Here is a 23,722-nt window from a genome sequence, read left to right as displayed (position 1 = left end):
AGGCAGCGTCTCCCCCTGAACCTGACACAGCTTTTATGTATGTGCTTGGGATCTGAATCCAGTTCTCACGCACTGCAACCCATTTACACACAAGATGTGTGGTTTATACTATTATAGACATTTCTATGAAATATATTAATGTTAATTGAATAAATATTATGTATAACATAAGCACAAACCATGACTATTTCTTACAAATGGAGATTTGTGAGAAATTTAACAATATTAATCTTTAAGTGTAAACATATAAATATAAGTTGGTGATAAAAATTTGGATCAATCTCTCTCATTGTTTATGTAGAAGGAGATACAAGGTGATTGGAATGGAAGACCAAATAAGAAACCAAGTTATGCTGGTGAACCAGGTAAATATAAGCAGGAAATAATGCAGTTATTAAAATATTCTTTCACTTGCCACTTATTACACCATTCCAAATTCTCTGCCAGTTAATGTATTAATGCAGTGATCTCTGTTGAGTTTTGTTCAGAGAACTGAACACAGAAGAAAAAGGTAGCCAGGACTGTTATTCAGAGCGTTTACTCTGTAACAGAAAGAGTAGTCTTGACAAACACACAAACCAAGTTTATAAATACAATAAAGTGTGTGTGATTAAAAGCCACATCCTGTGTGAAGAGAATACCTAAGACTATGTTATTTGAGTCATGAGAAAAGAGAGTTTTCTGATTCTTATTATTTCTTTTATCTTTGAGATTATACTATAATTACATCATTTACTTATTCCAAAACCTGTCACATACCTCTCCTTCCTCTAATTAAAATATACATATATGTTCCTATATAATTAAGTACAACATGCTTTTAGGGTTTAGCAATTGATATACCATCACCGAGGAAGACTGTTTCTCCTGCTGTAAACACTAGTTACCTATATAGTTCTTTGTATAGGGTTCAGGCCACCTGGATGTCCTCCTGCCACATTAGAAGGTCTATTATTTTAACCTTGTTCCCACTTATGTCAAGGCAGTCATGTTGATGAGAATTTATCGGTGTAGTTTCTGACATCTCTAGGAGAAACAGTGGGAAAGCACACTCCCTGTTCTTGTAGCTCCTACATTTTTTCTTTCTTCTATTTCTCAGTGTTCCCTGAGCCTCCAAAAGTTCTATATTTTTTAATCTCGTGCTGTTAATGAGGTATTTCTAATGAACACAATCAAAATTGAAATAATTTCCTAACATTTTGAGCTTATATTTTTATGTCCTTATTACTTGTCTAGTTGCTTGTATTTTCCTGTCTTCCAGATTTTGAGGCATACTTTACAAGTAAAATTTTATGAATTCAGGATAACCTGCTTAATAATCTGAGATGTATCAAATATTATATATATATATATTTTAAATAAATGATAAATATAGTAAGCCAGTCTACATATCCTTTACCTCAGTTATACTTGTACATGTATGTTTGCTTGTGTACATAGTTAGAACACTGAAGATAATATCTCCTGAAAATTTTTAAGTACACAAAAAAATACTGTTAACAATATGAGCAATGTAGCATGTTTTGGAAATGCTAAGGAAGGGTATCACTTTGTTTAGGTAAGTTTCAAGGATGATTTCAAAGGACATAATGCAGAATCATCAAAACCTTTAAAAATAAGAAGTATAAATACAAGGTTCTCCAAAGAAATGGTCCAAGCAATAGTCCAGAGTCAGAAAGCATGCTACAGTAGGATATTAAGTTTTACTCTATGTCTGTAGGTCATAGAATACATACAAAAGACTAAGCATCAAGAAGCATCTCAGAAAGGTAGATAAGGAGTTCAGATTTTACAGTATATTATACTCCGTGTTAAGAACTTTGGAAAATAGTCTGAAATGTCCTTAAAAGCTTGTAAACTAGTCAGTTACAAATGAGAACATGTTATTTGACAATAGTATTGTAATTTTAAAAGTTACTGAGGATAAATATAAATTACAGTTTTCTTTTCCTGGTGCTTAGGATATCAGGGTGGTGCTCCTCCCCCGGGTATTTTTTCTTCTCCTGTTTACTCAAATATGTAAGTATCCAAATTATTAACATGGAATTGTATATTCATATTTTGATAACTGTTTAAGTACATGACTACAGGAAATCTTCTATTTTTTTGTAGTTCTATTAAATTTACTGAAACTTTATTGCTTGAAAACTTTTATAACTGACCTTGAATCATAGTCAAAGTGAAGTCCATTCTCCTTCCTTCTATCCAGTCCTTCACTCTCTGTACCCAGGGTCTTTGCTCCTTTCTCCAGGGTTTCTTTGTATATTTGAGAAGCTTACCTATGAATTTTGAAATACTCTTTGAAATATTTACCTATGACTTTTGAGAGTCTGAGCCTCTAAAAGCTGATAAAATTGTTCATTATAACATTTCAATGACTATGATCAACTTTTTTCTTAAAAATATTTAGTGTTGTACATAGTAATACTAGTGTTGAAAATTAGAGAACTGATGCTTAGTACCAAAGCTTTCCATTCCTCAAACTAAAATTGAGGAGCAAATATTTTAGCAGTTTTTCAACTTGAAGAGAAAAAGCTACTGTTTTAAAACAATAGGTTTATGTGGGGTGGTGTGTGTGTGTGTGTGTGTGTGTGTGTGTGTGTGTGTGTGTGTGTGTCTGTGTGTTGTCAGAAGTCAACATCACTGGTTGTCCTCATCTTCTTTTTAAAATTTTATTTTTATGAGGCAGAGTCTCCCCCTGAACCTGACCCAGCTTTTATGTATGCGCTTGGGATCTGAATCCAGTTCTCATGCACTGCAACCCATTTACACACAGGACTGTCTTCCCAGCAACCCAGTGCTAAAATCTTAAAAAGAAATCAACAAAACAAATGAAATGCAAACTAAACTTCACAACCCTAAATTCCTATGGAAATGGCTATATAAAAGAAAATATCTCTGATGACAAATGATTTCATATTCAGACTAAGCTTTGTAGATGAAGACTTTCATCTTGAGGTTGAAGGGTGTCAATATGTAGAACTCAGTGAATGTTCATAGAATACATAGCACTTTTTAGAGCCAGAAGGAATGAATCGCATCCAAACAAGTAAAACAAGTATGAAAGATGCTGCCATGTAGAGATAATAATTACTTGTACTCATGGGGTAAATAATTGTAAATGAAGAACTTTGTAACATTCTATACTGTATGCACTAATTTAATGAGGTATCATGAAAGACTTTACCATGGAGACCCCACATTTGTTCCAAGGTCAATCACTTTTCGACTCCCTCAAATCCTTATTTGTTCTTTTCAAAGTATAAATGCAAAAGATTGCTGATGTAGAAATGAGAATTCATGACAGAGAATTAAGATATACTATGTTAGCAGTGAGGGTAGAATTGTAATAATGAAGCATTAGATAATTAAGTTTGAAATCCTCTGCCATATAGACTAGGTTTAGAATCTGTAATGTTTATTAAGTAAAAGTCCAATAGTTTAGGACAATAATATTATGATCAAATTAGCACATAAGTAATTGCTTTGTCAGCAATACATGGGTAAAACTGAAGTCAAGAAACCATTCAAAAATGCTCTTCATTTGAAATTCGATATAGGTAGGCACATCTTTATAACCTATTTATCAAGCATCTATTAAGTACACATTGTGTTTAAGGAACAGTACCAGATGTTAGGTAAATATTAAGATTTACAGAACTAATGCACTGTGATTATGATGGACTAGTTTAAGAAAGCTATACAGGCTAATTTAAAACTCCCTATATTATATTCACATCTCTCTGAAATAAATATCTTTGAAATGGTGCAAGCCTTCTTTATTTAGGAATTGTAGAATTATGTTTCTGACTTTTTTGTCAGTGGATTTTTTGATGTCTTTACTCTTCCATTATTTTTTATTCTATGGTTGCCTTATAAAACAATTGCTTCTGTGGAAGGTGCTGGGCATTTAGTAAAATGCCTCATTCATGCAAGGCAAGCATTGTACCACTCACTGAGCCACACTGGCAGCTTAGCATACTTATTACTGAATACTGCCTTTGCAGTTATTTCTTTAGGTCTTTCATAGGTCTTTGCTCCCTGTTTGAACTCATAGTATACTGTCATAGTATTCTATTCTGTGCCTTAAGACAGAAAAAAACTAAGCTTAGACAATCTAAAACAATACATAATTAAAAGAAGGAAAATTATGAACTTGGAGTTGATTTAAGAAACTAGATCTGAGAAAAGTTCTAGTCTATGGACTATTGTTACCTCCTTTCCCTTCCTCTCTCCCATTTCTTTCCTCTCTCTTCAAGCCCATTTCTTTCCTCTCTCTTCTTCTACTCTCCTGAGTAAATAAAACACACTTTTGAGTCTGCAGGTCCACAACTTAGCAGTACCTTAATTAAGAACATTGAAGAAAACAAAATAAAGACTAGGGTATTTTGTATTTATGTAGATCTCTCATAAAAAGAAACAATAAGTAATAGGAATTTAAAGTATTTTCATAAAGTGTTTGTCCTGACTTTACTAAATCATAACTATTTCTTAACTTTACAGGCAACAAAATCTACAAAATTGCTTGCAAGATAAAGTATGTATTATAAAATCAACTTATAAGACAGTATATTATCATATTCCATTCTAGGAAAAATGTAAATCAGATACCAATAATCATCTACTGATATTTGTTGTTCATACCCTTTGCCTTTTATTGTAATGGAAGTTTACTTTTAGATAATATTAATAGTTTATTTCTAGTCTAAAGTTTTTATCAAAAATAATTTTGGTACTTTAGGAAGGCCTCTAGGGTGTAGGCCTCTAGGATGTAGCATTGAGAATCATTCAGGGACCCAGCATTGATGAACAGCATGAGATAATGGAGTCTCATTTCTCAGGAGATATTAAACAGTATAGCTTTGCAGATATTGATGGCAAACTCTGTAGACAATGAGTTAAGATGCCTGAATCTGTCTTTACCAATTCTCTTGGGAAGAACCCGCTACCAAAGTTCACAGGTAAAGGTACTTGCTCACCTGTGCACTGAGCCTTGAAGCAGGAGAAGAAACAATAGCATATTTTAATAACATTCAACTCTTAAATCTAGTCAGACTAGTCAGGGACCTTGAGGAGTATCACAGTAGTGATTCAGTCCTGCTCAGTTAATAAGGCATGAAGCACACACAAAGCTTCATTTGAAGGAATATTATAATTATAATGAAATATATTGAAAAAGTAAAATTCTTTTAACAACCTTTTGCTACAAGCAAAACTTTAGTTGCCCTCTTTTTCATAATACAATTGGAAAAGCATTATCCTTTATCTAGTTCAAGGACAGCAGTATGGTTCTGCTTTCCATTATTGCTTGTATAAGAAAATATGACACATTTTAATATATACTTTCAGTATTGTTCATTTAGAATAATCACCTATTTATAAATTTATGATTTAGTTTTGTAATTTTCAATTAAGGCTATATTTATGTAAACAAGATTTTTATATTTCAGCTACCTTAATCTGTGCTTATTGAAACACTAGCAATCATGTATAATAGTAGGAAAACACTTATACTATTATATATAAGTGTATATATACACTTATATATATAAGTGGGGGATTAGCACTGAGTGGCCTTTCATTGGGTATTCCCTAAGATCAGTTGTGAGTGTGCTACATAGATTTTAACTTTTTTGTAATATTAACTTAAAACATGAATAATTTCTGTTTAGCATGGATATGCTTTGAGTGGGAAACATCTGTCAGCCTTCCTATCATGTCTTGTATTTTCATTCATCTATCTTCTGCTTTCCTAGATAGTTTGTACTCATAAGTCATGTTAGCTCCAAAGCAAGTCTAAAATGCACTAATTTTTGTATTCTATATAAAAGGACTGTGCACTTATTGCTAAGGCATGGAATAGATATGAAGATTAATACCTTCATAGAAGCTATACAAATGCTTCTGAAGACTCTAAAATACTTTTACTATATCTGTGTGAAGAAATACTTGGAAATAATTTTATCTGTTTTCAAAATATATAACAGAGTTAAGAATACCACATTGGGTTTTTTTCCCATAACATTTTATCAGATGTGACTAAATAGTAATTTGGTAACTTTAATTTTAAGGTTATTTACCCAAGTTATGAATGTTGGGAAATAATTTATATAGTTTCTCAGGGTATATAAGTAAGATGAAATTTTAATGCTTAAAACATTTCTCTCCAGTATGAAATAAACAAGCTTAAAATAGCCCAGATTTCTAAATAGATTCTTTCTTCATTTTAATATAAACGATGGTGATGTTCCAATTATGATATACCATTATTATATAATAGTTTGACATAAAATTGGATGCTACCCCCATATCTCCCAAATATGGAATAAATATTTGTATGACTTTATTTTTATCTGATTATCTTCTTTCTAGATAACTTCTGAAGAACTAAATAGCATAATTCAAAATATAATGACCTGGGTTGTAGCTACAGTAACCAGCATATTGTATCCAGCCATAACAAAATATGAAGAAAGAGTACAGAGTAATACTTATCCAGTGTCTGATGACTCAGACCTTTCTTCTGATAGTTCAAGTTTCTGTAGTACGTGCAGTGAGGGCTTTACATACAGAAGCTACACACCTAAAACATATCAAGCAGATCCATGTATATTTGCTGGTGAAACGCCAGTGAAGAAACCACCCACACCTTTGAAACCTCCTTCTGCACATGTGGAAAGAACAGTTATTGAAAAAACATATCATATGAGCGAGGAATCTATATCTTCACAAGTCAATTACAACGAAACCAGCTTGGAATATCCATTTCCTAAGATAGGAAGTAGTAAATCTGATAGCCACCTTATGACATCATTAGAAACGAGCACTAAAATATCTAAAGATGCTACCACAGAAACAGACACCTTAGAGATTCCATTGGTATTTGATCAAAGAGCAAAGGCCTTGGATCAGATGAAAAATTTGAAGAATGTTTTTGTAAACTTTAAATGTCACTTGAAAGGAGAAACACAACTTATTTTAGAAAGTATTTTTCAAGAAATAATGTCTGACTTAAGCCAGGCCATTCCTTCTCTGTCTTCTGTGACTGCTGAAGTTTTTGTTGATCAATGTGATACAGAAAGAGAAGAGATGCTCTCAAATGTTGACATATGCTCAGTAGCTTCAGAGATTGTGGAAAATATGCTTGAGAAGCTGGAGTCTGCTGTTGAGAAACAATGTGTGCAGATGTTTTCACAAGAAGATTTGGCAGTTGAACTTAAACCAAGTTTATCAACTAGTGGTGACTATTTGTCATCCTTAGATACAAAACCTTCAGAGGATACACTGTCTTATACCTTGGAGCCAATGTGTGATATTGCTGATGATATGGTACATGCCATTTTAGAGAAGTTGATGACTCTTGCATCTTATAAGAAAAGTGAACTTCCTCCTGAAGACACGACTAATCATTTCCAACAACAAATAAATGCAGAGCCAACACATAAATTACAGAAAAAACCTGACCAAAAAAGATCTAGTCCTGAATCTGATGCTGCTAATCTAATTATGAAAGAAGAAATGCAAAACTTAATATCAAGTATTTTTTCACAGTCCTCTCTAGTTGGTCATGTAGAAGAAGCAATAAGCACTATACTAGGCTATGTACAAACTGAACTTAATAATGAGAGACTTATTGCATCTGAAGAAACAGTAGTACTTCTTCAGCTACTGGATGATGTCTTAACTCAGCTTCACCCAGAGCCAGCAAAAGCAAGTGTTAAAAAACACAGACAACCTAGAGTAAGGAATCTTCCTGATACTGAAGAAAAGTATAGAGTCACTGGCAGTAGGTCATTTAATGGTCCTAGAACTAAAAGACCATTTCCCCCCGTTAATGTTCCAGGCATGGTTCTATATTCTGAAGACGATGATGAGGAAATAGATAACCTCGTGAAAAGTGTGCTTGATTCATCCTTCAGTGGTGAAAAAACAAAACCACAAGAGCAGATTACTAACCATTCGGCTACAAAGAGAGATACTTGTTTTGAACGCAAAAGAAGTAATAAACAACCAACAGAAACTTCTCAAAGCAAAGCTGGACATCATGACTGGGGATTAGGGTTGAAGTTATCTCTTAGTGGTGAAGACATTGTGAAGACAAAGCACTGCTTGACTAATGATGCTTCAATTTTCAGCCAAGATCAAAAGCATGAAATACAAAAGGCTTCAGAAAATATAGTTAAACACATTTTAACAGAAATGTTCAAGGATATGTCTTCTGATTCATCTCATTACTCAGGAAACAAAATTGGTGAAGAGACCTCTGATTTCATCTTAGAAAAATCTCAAGGACTACAAAATCAAGAATGGATGGAACAGATGTTCTCTAGGTCAGAAATTTGTGCATTTGCACATGAAATAACAGATTCTGTGATAAATATACTCCACAAGGCCTCAAAGTACATTCCTCATACCATTAAAAACGCTATTTCATCAGTTCATCAATCTTGTTTAGAGCATTCAGATACTCCACAAACAGCCAAAGAAATACCAACTAAAACACCATTCAAAGTATGGTTTGACAGTGAAAAGAAAATGAAATATTTATCTTCACTCAATGTAGAGCTTGAAAAGACATCCCAGTTAAGGTCTGGAGAATGTGAACCTAAGCGTGTAAATGATATTACTGATAAGATCATTAATACAATTTTTAAAAGTCTGACGTTATTTGTTTGTCCAAAATTACAAAGAGGCAACAAACCTTCACAGATAGAGAAATCATTACATTCTCAACTTAGTACTTACACAATGAAAATAGTCAACATCGTCTTACATGCTATACAGAATGAACTAGGACTCAATAATATAAACCCAAATACTAGAGATACAGACCATATCAAGTGTCATGCAAGCAAAGGCTTGTTTGCTGATCCCAATGAAGCAGTAGACTCCCATATCTGCAGTGTCGATGAGTTTATGGAAAGTCCATTACTGACATGTATTTGTGAAATGATATCATGTACAAATGAAGATCAAACAAATACTTCAACCTCTACAGATAAGACACTATCTACATTATGCGGGTCTGACAATGTTAATAAACAAAACATTTTGTCAAGTAAACAGGATAAAACCTCATTTCGAAAATTTATGGCTACACCTTGTATTCGCCACAGCACCCTCAATAGAAAGGATTTGAAAGATAGTCCCAAACTGAAGGTGTTAGATCAAATTGGAGAAACACTCCATGAAATGCTTAGCAAACTCCCGGAAGCCCATCATGATTCTCAGCCATCTTCCAGTCAGCAAAACACAGAGAAGTCACATAAGGATCCTCTAGCACTGTCTAATGTTCAACTCATTTCTAAAACAATTCTGGATTATGTCCTTGCAAAACTATGTGATATTGACCAAGATAAAAGCATTGTAAATTCTGAATTGAAAACTGCCTCAGAATCACTTGACATTGACAACCTATCATTTGCTTCAATTATGGAGGAAATGGCAAAATGCACCTACATGATCTCAAACACAATTTCCAAAATGGTAATGGGTAAAAAAGAGATTCCTAAAAATGAAGCAAAAAATGATCTCCCAGTGTCTTCCAAAACTGAGAACTCAGAAGAAATGTGCCCAGATAAACTGAAAGCTGTTGCTTCAGATATTCTTAACGTGGTTTTTGCTAAACTGGAACTATTTGCCGGTGGAAATGAAGAAAACGTCAGTGTTCTTAATGATGAAAATAAAAAAGAGACTATGATGGATTGTGAATGTGAAAGCAGAAATTCTACAGATTCACATGATAAATCATTGCAGTCTACTTTATACAATCATGCAAAGAAGGTATCAAGTGCTATTTTGAAAGCCATTCAAACAGAATTAAATATTGACCCATCAGATTGTAAGGAAAATATAAAAAGCTCAACACAGGAGACACAAATATTTACAAAAATAGTTGATTTAATTTTAGATGTAGTATCTTCAGACATGTTTACTGAACCTGAATCTGAGAACAGAGGCACTGAAAATTATGGATATCGACCAATTTATGGAAATTTTCTTCCTGGAGGAGCTGAGCCAGAGTCATTTCTAGATAGTGATGACAAACAAAATAAGGAATTCATTGGAGATAGAACATCACCCAGAGAAGAAACCAGCACCTTTTCTACTGACCAGTGGATCCTAGAAAGAACCTTAAACAAAATTGAAGTAAAACTCAAAGAACCACACAAATCTCCAATTGTTCCCATTATAAGAAATATTTTGAATGAAATTTTTCAAAGTGCTTTAATCAATCAATTAAATGTTGTTTCTCTCTCACACTCTCATTTTACTGGTAGGCCTCATAATATTCCTGTGTCAACTATTCAAACATCTGCTCAATTTAGGGATCCATTGATGGGCCCTTTAGTGTCTGACACAGATGTAACTGTAGTGGTAAATGATGTGGTTAGGACCGTATTTCACAAACTTTTTTCAGCTGCCATGACAGAAAAACCTGTAAGTGAAAACAGATGTGAAACAATCATCTTTTCAACCAATGTTTCTTTTCGTGAGCATACCTACACAGGAAACAGACCTGTCACTATGTTAAGTGGAAATCCGTGTGACATTCAGTCTAGCTGGAATGTTGACAAACAGACCAAAATAAATGTAGTTGAAGATATTGTGCAGGCAATATTACAAAATTTAGAAAATTTTGCTGCTTCCAAAGTAGAATCTCTCTTTCATCCCCAAATCAACTTCAGAGTTCCAGTGACTTTGCCAGTACAGCAGCAAGAGGGATCACTAAGCACAGCATTGTCAGGCAACGACTCCTATTCTGATAAGCAATTTCCCTGTAGTTCGGTGGAGCATGGTACCCCAGGAAAGATGGACTCGTGGTGCCAACTGTCTTTGTCCAGATTAAATATTTATGCAAAAGAAGTGGCTAGGAAAATTTTACAAGGTATCAAATATGAGTTAGATAAAGAACAGGAAAGTCCTCTCCTGACAAATAATGTTGTGGTTTCCGAGAATATTGCAAGTCAGATTGTTAACACAGTGCTCGATATTGTGTCATGCAAAAGCAAGTGTGACAAAAACAGTTCTGACCAGGATAATTATTCAGATCAGCAAGATGGTATTATTGAAAGGCTAGTTAATAAGGCAGATTATCGAAAAATACTTGAGTTTCAAATTCAAGATACCATTGAAGGGATCTTATGTGATATTTATGAAAACATTATACACCAGAATAACCTCTCATTTGCCACACCCACTCTGCAATATAGTATCCCTGGCACACACTCAGAAGTAAATATCCAACCAGTTGTTAGGGGTACAAATATTATTCCTAAAGTGTCAGTTCCTAAAACAGATGTCATTTTGGTGTCGAAAGACATAGTGAATATCGTGCTTCGTAGCCTTACTTCCTTGGTCATGCTTGCTATAAATGCAAAGGATCCTGCTTCCACAAGATTGGCCTTCTGTGATATGTTTCCAAAATCACAGTGCCAACAGTCTCTTTTTATAACACAGAGAACTGAAGAAAAACCGGGGCATTTTTCACATTCAGAAGATAAGAGTTTAGCTTATGCTGATGTTTACCAGATGCCCATGAAGAGAAAGGAAGACACCAGGGAACTCACACAGGATCCATGTGAGGAAAATGCCAACTTCATTACTGAAACTATTTTTAATCGATTACAGTCTTTTGCCACAGAAAGAATAAATTCATTAATTTCTCCTGCTTTGCAGTCTAATAAGGAAAACGTATTTATTAGCCCCAAATTTGAAAATGGTAAACACGATGACAGCATTTTTCATGAACCAGGCCAAGTTGAATCTGGTGTGAATGTCCTAAGATTACCAACAACTGAAGCAGACCCTAGCCATGAACTTGTGGAACCCGTTTTTTCCAGCTGTGGAGAAAGTCTTGAAACCACAATCCATTTATCACAAACTACCCTTAAGGACTATGCTGACTTCATTGCCAGTGCTATTTTGAAGCTTATTAAAAATGATTTAGACTTAGAAACACAAAGTATGCACACATATTCAAACAGCATTTTATTTCAAAAAAATATCATTGTGAGTGAAATTGTCACTAGTATCTTAAGGATTTTGCACAATAAAGGATCTGTGAAGGAATTTTTTTTACCCTCACCAGAGAATCCCAGTTGTTCACAGTTAACTATACCAAATGAAGTTTTGCTGGGATTCAAAGAGAAGGAAAATACTGGCACATTATCAAATCCCCCATTGGAAGAAAGCCAAATGATACTGGAAAAGGAAAGCCAAAGAGTTATGTTGGAAGAAATATTTATGAGAAAAGGAGAATCAAAGCCAAAAGAAAACAGCAAAGTATTCAGTGCAGTGGAAGAGGTTTTGAAAAAGTTGAGTCAAAACATAATGGAAATCATAGGCCACTTGCCTCCATTTAATGAAATTCCTTACGTTGTGTCTAAGTCTAAAAGTAAAATGTCAGTTATAACACAGAAGAAATTATTCCAGTCTCATATTAACAATGTATCAAATGATATACTTGAAAATATTTTGGGAGAAATGCACTCTGTCATTGTGACATCATTATACAAAAAAACTAAAAGCAGGAGAGAGGTAGAAATGCATGACAACAATGATACATCAGCAAAACCACCATGCTTTAAAGAAACTAAACTAACAAGAAAAATAAGTAATACCCCTAGATTTGGGGGACCAGAAATGCATCCTTATGCTGACAATTTAAATGCTCTTGTGTTAGAAAACATGTTTTTTCCATATTCACCATTGCAAATTGGAAGATATTTAGTTCAAATAGTTCTTGATAAGTTGTCCAGTTTTGTTTCCCTGCATCTAGAAGAGAGATTTCCCTTTGAAGGTAGTTATGATGACATGTACCTTCTTAGGCTACATAATTCTAAACTTAGCCCTAAGAACAGCCCTAGGCCAGGATGTAAAACAAGTTTAAAAGCAAGGTCAAAAGTTACCTCTCTCTCTAAATTTAAAACAAAACCACATCTAGGCATTAGTGGTACTAAGTCCAAAAGCAAGACCAAGTTAGGTGCTGTAGAGAAGACTCCAAGAGAGAACCGATCCCAAACCGCCATTGGACTACCACAAACTCCATCAACAGAGGATGCCAAAGTCGTGCTGAAAACAAAACTACCAACTTCAGAATTAAGAGTTTATGCAAAGAATATAATAACTGATATTTTAGAAATAATTATGAAAGAACTTGAGAAAGTGGTACAAAATAGGACCGTGTTAAATACAAAAACGTTACCATCTGGTCAAATCCTTGAAGCAAGCAAAATTGTCAATGCGGTATTGCAAGAATTGTATGCTACAAACAATCACAATATGGCTTCTCCAATTAATGTCTCAAATCTGGGTGATCATCGCCTATCAAAGCAGAATCTGGGTGCAGGCTCCCCTACTGAGCAGCAGGCATGTTTTTATTTAGAGAATGTTTCCTCACAGCTAGAGCAGATTTTTCCTAAGGAAGGTATATTTAAAAAAATGTTTGACAAATGGCAAACAGAAACAAGTGATACAGAAAATGAAAAGTCTAAACTTTTAACCATAGCTGAAAACATTTTGACTGAAATTTCAATTAAAGCAAAAGATTTGGAGTATTCACTTTCACTTTTAAATTTACCACCTCTTGAAGATTGTGAAAACAGATTCTATGATCGCTTTAAATGTGGAGCTACTAGAGCTGAGGATACAAAAGCACAGATAAATATGTTTGGACGTGAAATTGTCGAAATGTTATTTGAAAAATTACAGCTGTGCTTCTTGTCTCAGATGCCCACTCAAGATAGTAAGGGAATTCTAACAAGTAGGAAAGAACATGTTGCTGCTAAAAGTAAGCATGGTGTTCCAAACAAGCACATCCTCAGTGGTGTGCAGACCTGTAATAAGAAGATGAAAGACCAAGTATCTATAAGCCCTAGCAACCAAATTGTGCAAGAGATTGTAGAAAGAGTCTTAAACATGTTAGAGTCATTTGTGGACTTGAAGTTTAAGCATATCTCTAAATATGAGTTTTCTGAAATAGTTAAAATGCCTATAGACAATCTCTTTCAAGTGCAACAGAGACAATTAAGCAAAAAGATGTTGCCAAAGTTACAACCATTTAGAAAGTTTGGAGAGGAACCCAAGTCAAGTACTATTATATCCAAAGAAAACGTACATAACACACTCCTACAGGTTCATTCATTCCATTCAGAATTACTTACGTATTCTGTCACTACCGTCAGTGACATGCTTAGTATAATTAAGAATAAGCTAGACAAAGAAATAAGCCAAATGGAACCATTTCCAGTTAGCACACTGAAAGAGAATATTGCTGCCAGTGAAATCATTGGTACACTGATAGACCAGTGTACTAATTTCAATGAGTCTTTGATCACAAACCTTCACAACAAAAATTGGTTTGAAGGAACTGAGAATGTTTACATTGTTAACCAGGTTGAATTTGCGTCTCATATGAAAATGCCTGCATCAAAGATGAGAAACACTAGTATGAGGAGTAACTCTCCACAGAGGAGTGTATCTGGCTTGGGGCTTAATTCAGAGGATGATACAAAACAAAAGTATGAGATCACGTCCAGTTCATCCTCACACGTCAGTTCCTGTGTCGAAAACAAAATAAAAAGCTCGGACCCAACAGGAAGTTACAATTCAAATGCTGTGCCATTATGTTCTAGAAACAAAGCACAAGACCAGAGCCAAACGAACCCAAACTTTGGACTTTTTGAGGGATCCACCAGTAGTAACAATTCTCTTCCTGAAGGCAGTGTGTTACAAAAATTATTTAAGAAAGCAAATGATTCCACAGAAGAATCTCTAAAACAAGCCATGTCATTTATAGAAATGGGGAAAGGTGAAAATCCAAGGGTTTTTCATTATGAGACCACCAAACCAACTGAGCCAAATGAAATTAAGACAACTGCTTCCCCACTCAAAATATGTTTAGCTGCAGATAATATTGTTAACACAGTACTGTCAAGCTATGGCTTTCCCCAGCAGCCACACCCGGATGAAAGCCTGGAGACTGTGAAACCATTTCTCATGTCTAGTCAAAATTCTTTGTCTTCAGTATGTGAAGGACAAAAGAATGAGAACAATTTGCTTAAAATGTGGTATAAACGAATGGACTGTATGAATGAGGAAGAAAGCGAAGGACTTGAAGCCTGCCAAGGGGATTTTTCTTTATTACACAAATGGGAAAATAAAAACTCCAAACTGACATCAGAGACTTTGGAGGAAACGGACAAGATCACTTTCGTTGATCATGAACTGGGTCCAAATGAAATGCATTTGGTGGCAAGACATGTTACTACATCTGTGATCACATACTTGAAGCACTTCAAAGATGCAGGTAAGCAAGAGATAAGTTAGATTTTTTAAGTTGGAATAATTTTGGGAAAACAGTAAAAGTTATATTTAAAAGATCTCTTGTCAGATGAGATCAGGTGCTTTCAGAGTGGCATGGCTGTAGTTATAAAGCTGGGGAAACAGCATTGGACTGAACCAAGCCCTCTGAATGTGGATGCCAGCTAGGAGGCCAAGACAGTCCAAGTGGAGCCAGTGTTTATCCCTAGAGCACAAATGGACTTTGGGAGCCCATTCCCTATGGAGGGGTACTATTGCAGCCCAGATACATCAAGGAAGATCTAAGCACTCCCCCAAATGATGTGACAGACTTTGAAGGTCCCTGGTGGAGGGTCTCACTATCCCTGGGGAGGAATTGGGGGATGGGTTGGAGGGGTTAGGGGAGAACATGGGAGGATGGGAGGGTGAGGGAATGGGGGTATGAATATGTAAATATGAGTAATAATTAAAGAATTTAAATTAAAAAAGATCTCTTGTCCAAGAGCCTACATTTTGTTTTATTTGAAAATAGCTTCAAAAATTTGGAATGACTATTTTTAAACTTCCATAGTACCTAAAAATGTTACTAAGTTAACTGTTTATGTATTAAATATAAAAGATGTGGGCTTCTGTTTCCCCTTTAGGCTTGCAGATAAGGGGAAAATGAAAAACAAAGTAGGAAACTTTGGTTGAGCATGCACTGTGAATTAAAAAGTTTGCAAAGTATTTATGCATGCCTCTGCTGCTGCATTCTCTCATTAACCATTCTGGAGTTGATACAGTTGTGTTTTTTTTTTTTTTTTCAAGATGATAGAGTAACACAAATCTTTAAACTTCCAAGTAAAAAGCAGCATAGCATCAAATATTGTCACTTAATATACTTTTACATAATCCCGTCACTGGAGCTATAGCAGGATATTACACCAGATCTGAAAATCTGGTCTCTTAGTGTCCATAATTATGGAGCCAAGACAGAAATCTACTCATGTCTTAGAGATTTGAATATGGAAGACACGTTTTCTCAACATAATGGCTAAGAGTAAGACTTTACAATTGTGAAGTATTTAGGAAAATCCTATTTCTTTTGTCATTATGTTTTACCTTTTATTTTACAGACAAAATATATTGCCAATATATTGAATTTTCCAAATTTCCTCTAATCCATTCTAAAGATGTTTTTGTTTCTTTCTTACATTATTTTAGTTTCAACTGATGGGAAGTTGTCTCATGTTTCTTCACTTCCAAAGAAAAATTATGATTCAAATCAGCCTCTAAAACGCATATACAGTAATTCCTCAATATATCAGTTTTGTGAACATCTCTCTGAATCTGTCATCTGCTACTTAATTTCAAACTTTTCAGATGACACCGAAGAGGGTAACAGAGACAATGCATGGAAAATCCAAGATGTAATTTCTAACAAAAATATCTCAATTCATTCTCAAGTGTATCAGAGCAGGTCTATTTCCATTGGAGAACTTGCTTTAAGTATTTTTGAAGTTATCATTGAAATTCTTTCTAATGGAAACATTATAAGTGCTGACATGGCACACCAGGCTTCCATAAAAACCAAGTACAGGTTCTGTCCACGAGTGACTTCCTCCGATATTGATGATATCTTTCAAGATCTCTTAAAAGGAGTGATTTTTGTATTGTCCAAAGTACTAGGAATAAATCATCACTTTGAAAATAATGTAAGAAACAAAACATATCCTATATTTAGAAACAGTATGCCTATTTTCAACAAAATCAATACCATGGAAACTCAGACAGGCCCCAGAGACTGGGAATCATCTCCTCACCTAATTGATCACCATGCTCAAAGAAATAAATTAAATTATCTGGCATGTAGGTTAAACAGTCTGGTTGGTAACCTAAAATCTCATGAATCCAAAGAAGTTGTCAATGAAGTCTTTAATATTGTTTTAGATTTATTTTTACCAGATGAATTCCCAGATGGGGATATGAGTTCTGGTAAACTAGCAAGAACATTTTTGACCTCAAATAATCAACAAAGTAATAGAATCCTTACAAATAATCTAGGACTTTCCCCTAAATCAATTTTTCTTCTCAATATTGTGTGTGAGAAACTTATTAGAACACTTCTAGAAAAATGCACAGGCGCTACATTTCTTGAGGATAGTTCTATTTTCCGTGAAGTAGCAGAAGAATGTCAACATGGAAAATTACTTGGAAGTGTTCAAGGTAGAGATTTCGATTACCTTGAGGCACCAATGGACTGTGAACAATTTCAAGGAGATTACATGGCAGACCTTTTGGAAAATCTGGCAGACGTGGATCAAGATTTATTATCATCAGATTGTGTACTTAATGTTATATCCCACAGCTTGGTTAAATCTTTGATGGATAAGCTATCACATGGTTTTCAACAAGCTCCTTTTGAAAACAAATGCATGAGCTATGCAACAAGAGAAATTCAGCCCTTTTTCCCAAAAGCAAAAAGGCAAGAATTAATAGAATTGGGAGAAAAGAATGCCCACGTAAGTTTCATGAGCTATGACAGTAACTTTTTGAACAGGTCCTTGAATAATCCCAATGCAGCTGGCTTTAAAATGCAAACACCATTTGGCAAACAAAGGGCAGTAAAGCCTTTCTCTTTGTCACTTCCTGATAGAGAAGAAACAAGGGGAATGAACACAATAGCCTTTCGTAAGCTATGTCAAAGAGGAGCAAATGGTGGTGTTTATTCAGCCACGTTTTTGGAGGACATAATCTCACAATTATTTTTTAAGCTGACTACCTCATTGTGGAGGAAAAATATAAGCATCACTGAAACATGGCTCAATGAGATAAATACATCACTTATCAACAATGTAGTGAATGAGTTAAATAATGCTCAAATCACTGTTCTAAGGTATCCTGAAGAAAGGCTCTATTTTCCATCAGCACATAAAGGATGTGTTACTAAGATTGTTGATTCCATTTATTATGATGTTTTACAGCAATATGAATTTAAAGTAACCTGTGGGGATAATCTGCCATATGATGACACTTCAGTAGCTGAACAAATGTCTAATAGCATATTCTTAGAGATTGTAGACTATCAGCTTCCATCTTGCTTCAAGGGAAAGCTCAAATCAAATTTATATCATACTCTCAATGCTGAAATCATACTGCATAAACTTCAAAATAATCTAAGAAAATTTATCTCTGAACCCATGTCTTCGAAAGATTATAGCACCATGTTACCACACTCATTTTTAGAATATGTCATCAGAAGACTTTTGGCTCAGCTTATTCCCCTGCCTGTTAAGCCTTCATCTTTAGAAAAACAGTGTTTAATGTGTTCAAATTTTAATGAAATGACCAACTCTATAACAAATAAAGTTATGTCAGCCATTTCAAAACATAAAATCTGGTTCACCATCTATGATAATCAATGTCTCCACACAGATAAAAACCTCCAAAAGATGGTAGATTCTGTTTATAGTAATATTTTACAAATGTCTGATTCTCTTGATTTAATACAGAAGAATATAATTAGTAGAAGTCCAATTATGATTGACCAAATAGCCAGTTTCATTATCCAAGAGATTATTGAAAACCATCTTCGACCATTTTTGTGTGGAGAGATTTTACCTCGCCCCAAAACTCCACTTGATGAGGTATCTTATATGGTCAAACAAGTTCTCAGTGAAGTTGTAGAGTCTCACAAACTCCAGAAGCCATCACCTCTTGACATTTACCCTGATAAATTTGTAGGGGAAATTGTTACCAGAGTTTTATCAAAGATTTTTAGCCCGAAGCCTAATACTAATGCTGAGCTGGAAAATATGACCCAAAAAATAGTAAACTCAGTGAACAACCGTTTAAATAGAGCTAAAATTCCTATTCTATGCGATAAACAATCATCCTTTCCATTTGGTGATGCAGATATTGTAGATGAACTTGTCACCTCAGTATATAGAAATGTTTTGAAGCAGCATGGGCTAGATCCTGACATTGAAGAATCTGAAAATAGTGATGCTTTTGTGGAAAATATTGCCAAATTAATCATAGCAGCTATTTCAGACTACCTTCTTCACCCACTGTTTTCTGGTGATTTGTCAGCTGCTTCCTGTTCTAATTCAATGGCTGACAATATTGTTTTTAATGTTCTTGATGACGTCAATAATTCTAGTAAGCCAAACCAATATTTACCTCCATATAATACATTGCTACCATATACATTTTTAGAAGATATGATCAGAGTACTATTATCTAAATTTTTCCCTCTTCCCAAAGTGGCTTCAAATACAGCTCTAAAGGATAAGGGAGTAAATTTTAATGAAATTGCTTCCAATCTTATCAGTGACATTAGGAGAAAAATTTCCCAACATGAAATTAGATTTTCAAAAGATGAAGATAAAGCCAAGTCCTGTTACTCAGAAGATGATGTTCGCCATCTTGTTGATTCTGTTTTCACAAATATTTTAGAAAACTCTGATTCTCAAGAATCAGTGGAAGAAAATATCACAAAAAGTAATGATGTTTTAATTGACAAAATTGCAGGTTTCATTATTAAATATGTATGTGAACACCATCTTCAGCCATTTGTGGAAAAAAGGCAATTAGCTTCTTCAACATGTGAATGTTTTGATGACACACAGAATTTCATTTACGCTAGTGCTTATTCTTCAACTTTTTTGGAAGATGTGGTCTCTGGAGTAGTAAGCAAAATATTTCACAGAGTGGTTGGCATTGTCCAAGTGGAGTCAACAAGAAATTCAGAAGATGTTCTGTTTGATAAAGCTGAAAGTCTCATATATTGGATAACAGAGGAATTTTCAAAAGCCCAGGTTACAACTATAGAAAATGCTGAGGAACGGTTGTGTTTTCCCCCAGTAGAGAAAGATGTACTCAAAAACATGATTGGCACTGTGTACGGCAAGGTTTTAGAAGAATATGAAATGGAAATGATGCCTGATAAAGATTTTCTAGATGACACAAAGGCTTTGGCTGGCCAGATAACCAAAATCATTCTGACTGAAATTTTTGATTTCCAGATTCCACCAGATCTTATAGAAAATCTGCCTTTAAGTTTACATTCAAAACTTAGTCAAAATGCTTTGGTAAATAGAGTCCATTATGATATTAGTAAATCAAGATTCCGAAGACAAGCATCAACAATATATACTACTATGCTCTCACATATTCACTTAGAAAAAATAGTGACTCAGCTTATATCTCAGATAAGTCCATCACATTCCAGTGGAGAACATTCTGATACTTCTCAATCAGACTTAAGTAACACAGTTATGAAACTGATAAATGAAATCATGTCAATAATTTCAAAACATGCAATATGTATTGTAAAACATGGAAATGAAAAACAAAGTATGATTTCAGAAAAAGACATGCAGTCAATGGTTGACTCTATTTATGCTGATCTTTCTCATTCAAATCTATACCAGTCTCTTACAAAGGATAAAAAAGGTGTAAGTAGCATACCTGTTTCAAAAATAGCAAGTTTTATAATAAAAGAGATCTTTAATCACCATCTAGAGTCATTCTTATCAGGAGATAAAAGTTTTCTTTCAGCTTCAGTTGCTCAACCTTGCAAGAAAAAAGCAACAAACCCTAAGCAAAGAGAATTGTCAGCGTCATTTGTTCAACCTTGCAAGAAGAAAGCAACAAACCCTAAGCAAAGAGAATTGTCTTTCATTATGAACTCAGCTGTCTTTTTGGAGGAAGTGATTTCTGATCTTTTATGCAGAATTCTTCAGACATTCCTACAGAATTCCTTGGCTGATGAAACCCCAGAGAAAGCAATAGCCAAAATAATGGATATCGTTACAGCATTAGTAAAATCAATTGTTTTAGAGTTCACTACATCTGAAATTTTACTTGCAGAAAATTTGGATGAGAGTCTATGGTTTTCAGAGACATATAAAGAAATGGTTCAAAAAACAGTCAACTCAGTTTATGAAAATATATTAGATCAATATAAATCACTGATGCAGCTACACAGGGCAGTACAAAATGACACTACTTGTTTTGGAGGAAAAATATATCATTTTCTACTGGAAGAAATTTATGATTATCAAGTGCAGTCGTTAGTTTCAGGTGAACTAATGCCTTCTTCCTATTCTTTCCCTCGAGCTGAAAATATCATCAAAAATGTGCTCAACGTTATCTTGAAGGATACCAATGCCTTGCCATCATGCATTACAGTGCTCCCTTGCTCTCTAATAGAAAATATGATTTACAAGCTTTTAGTAAATATCTTCCCTACAGATGACACTACAAGTAAACTAAAGGAGAAAGAGGTTGGGCCAGATGATGATGACGAGTTCATGGCTGCAGCTTCAAAACTGACTGATGAAATTATAAAAGAAATTTCTGAGCATGAGATCAGATTTGCTGCTGAAGAGGAGAATGTAGAGAGTGTGCAACAGGGAACCACTGAGAATTTCATCGATTCTGTATGTAATAATATTTTGAAAAACTCTGAATTCCAAGCAGAAGTACAGAAAGATGCACACAAAAAGGGAAGTTCATTTCTCAGTAAAATGGCTGGTTTCATTATGAAAGAAATCATGAATCACCATTTGAGGCCATTTTTATATGGTGAAGACTCACCTTCTGGTAACTTACCTGATTATGGCCGTGCTTCTGTTCTTGCTAAGTCTGGGAAAGAAAAGTCACAACCTTCTCTATTTTCAGCTGCATTTTTAGAAGATGTAATTGTTGACCTTGCTCACAAATTTTCTTCTTTTGCAACTCTTACTGAAGATTCTAGGAAAAAAGATATGCCAGAGCCAGAAGTTGAAAGCTTAGCTCTAAACTTTGCAAACTCTCTCGTACAGGAATTTAGGAAAAGTGAAATCAAAGTTTTACCACATGCTGAAGAAATATTTTCTTTCCCACCAATTGGGAAGGAGACAGTTAATGAGATATCTAATTCTGTATATGATCAGTTCATAGGGAAATTTGGATCTGATAGTATTCAGAAAGATAACACTGGTAACATTGTTATAGAAATGGTTTCTTCTTTAGCCCAGAAGGCAATTTCGTCATTCAAGATTCAACCACTATTTTCAGGAGACTGGTGTTCAACTTTCTTTTCATTTCTAGATCCAGAAAATATCACCCAAAGGGTTCAACTTCTACCACAGAAAACCTCCATGCAGATTAGTCGATGCTTAAAACAGAGCCAGCTTGCTCTATCTAAAGACACATCAATGAAAAAAGATGATGTCCAATGTCCAATACTTAACTCTATAGCTACCCTGATGAAAAGCAATATCATCAACCTGATGTCAGGATCAACTACAGGCATCACAGATACAAAGAAAGATGATGAAAATAAATTGAAATCTGCCCCTCAAAAATATGAGAATGCCTCAAAAGTTATGTCTCCAACTATCAGTGTGAAAAGTAAAGGTACTCAAGTTCAACATTTGAGTGACAAATGTAAAAGTAATGAAACTGAGAAAGAGAACTTAGTTCTAATCAATGAGCAGGGGCAGATGATTGAAATATACACCCATTTTGCAGTAGCTACTGTTGAAAACAGTTCTGAGAAGGAGGAACTTGTATCAGATTTGGTAATAGACAATGAAAGTAAAATGGACAATGCCAGTAAAAGCATAGTGAAAACAGATGAAAAGCCCAAGAGTAAGCGTAAAGAGAGCATAAAAGAAAAAACTGTAAAAATAGCCCAACAGCCTGTTACAGAAGAGAGGACACAATCTGTAAGTGAAACAGATAGATATGAAGAACCCTACTCAGAAACTGAACGTGTTGAAAATGTCATTGAAAATATTTATGACAATATTTTAATATCTTCTCAAGAGCAATTGGATTTTTTCAAACCAACATACAGCAAAGGTGTCCCAAGTGATAAACCTTTGGTTATAGGTCAAGATTCTGCACAGCCTGTTCCAACAAAGGGTTTATCCCCATCAGTTAACACAGACACCACTGCTAAAGAGAAAGTAATTGAAGAAACTGAAACTAAAAGAAAAGAGAAGAGTGAGATCAAAAAAGAGAAAGACATTAAAAGTCTTCCTAGTAAGCCAGACCATCCGCAATCCTCATCAGAAAGTAAACCTACAATTATTCCTGCTATGTTTCTAGAAGACGTGCTCACTGAATTGGTGAATAAACTAATATTTACACCTTCACCAGAACCCAAAAAGTATGATAGTACTCCAAAGGCAAGTGAGGACCAAAACCAAGATGAACTTTATGACACAGCTATGAAACTCATTGACTCAATGTTGAAGCAATTTTCAGATGCAGAAGTTAAGGTATTTAGGCCAGAGAAAGGAAATGAGATTTTCACAAAAGCGACCAAAGAATCAGAAGTTCATCCAGTACCTCCTGTGTTGAAAGCGACCAAAGATTCAGAAGTTCATCCAGTACCTCCTGTGTTGAAAGTGACCAAAGAATCAGTAGTTCATCATCCAGTACC

At 34.7% G+C, this 23,722-nt stretch overlaps 1 protein-coding gene across 1 annotated transcript in view; it reads left to right on the top strand.

Annotated features, from left to right (window-relative positions):
• Positions 1–23,722, top strand: part of Fsip2 (fibrous sheath interacting protein 2) — a 78,485-nt gene that overhangs the window by 26,646 nt on the left and 28,117 nt on the right. Inside the window, exons 13-17 of the mRNA XM_035447065.1 lie at positions 302–365; positions 1,962–2,019; positions 4,504–4,537; positions 6,373–15,310; positions 16,507–23,624. Of these exons, the coding sequence (XP_035302956.1) occupies positions 302–365; positions 1,962–2,019; positions 4,504–4,537; positions 6,373–15,310; positions 16,507–23,624 (16,212 nt within the window). The remainder of the gene's footprint in view (positions 1–301; positions 366–1,961; positions 2,020–4,503; positions 4,538–6,372; positions 15,311–16,506; positions 23,625–23,722) is intronic.

The sequence above is a fragment of the Cricetulus griseus genome, chromosome 6 (genome assembly GCF_003668045.3).
Source record: "Cricetulus griseus strain 17A/GY chromosome 6, alternate assembly CriGri-PICRH-1.0, whole genome shotgun sequence".
In the NCBI taxonomy this organism is placed as follows: Eukaryota; Metazoa; Chordata; class Mammalia; order Rodentia; family Cricetidae; genus Cricetulus; species Cricetulus griseus.
Note: the sequence above shows the minus strand (reverse complement) of the source record. Positions and strands in the feature narration are given on the sequence as shown.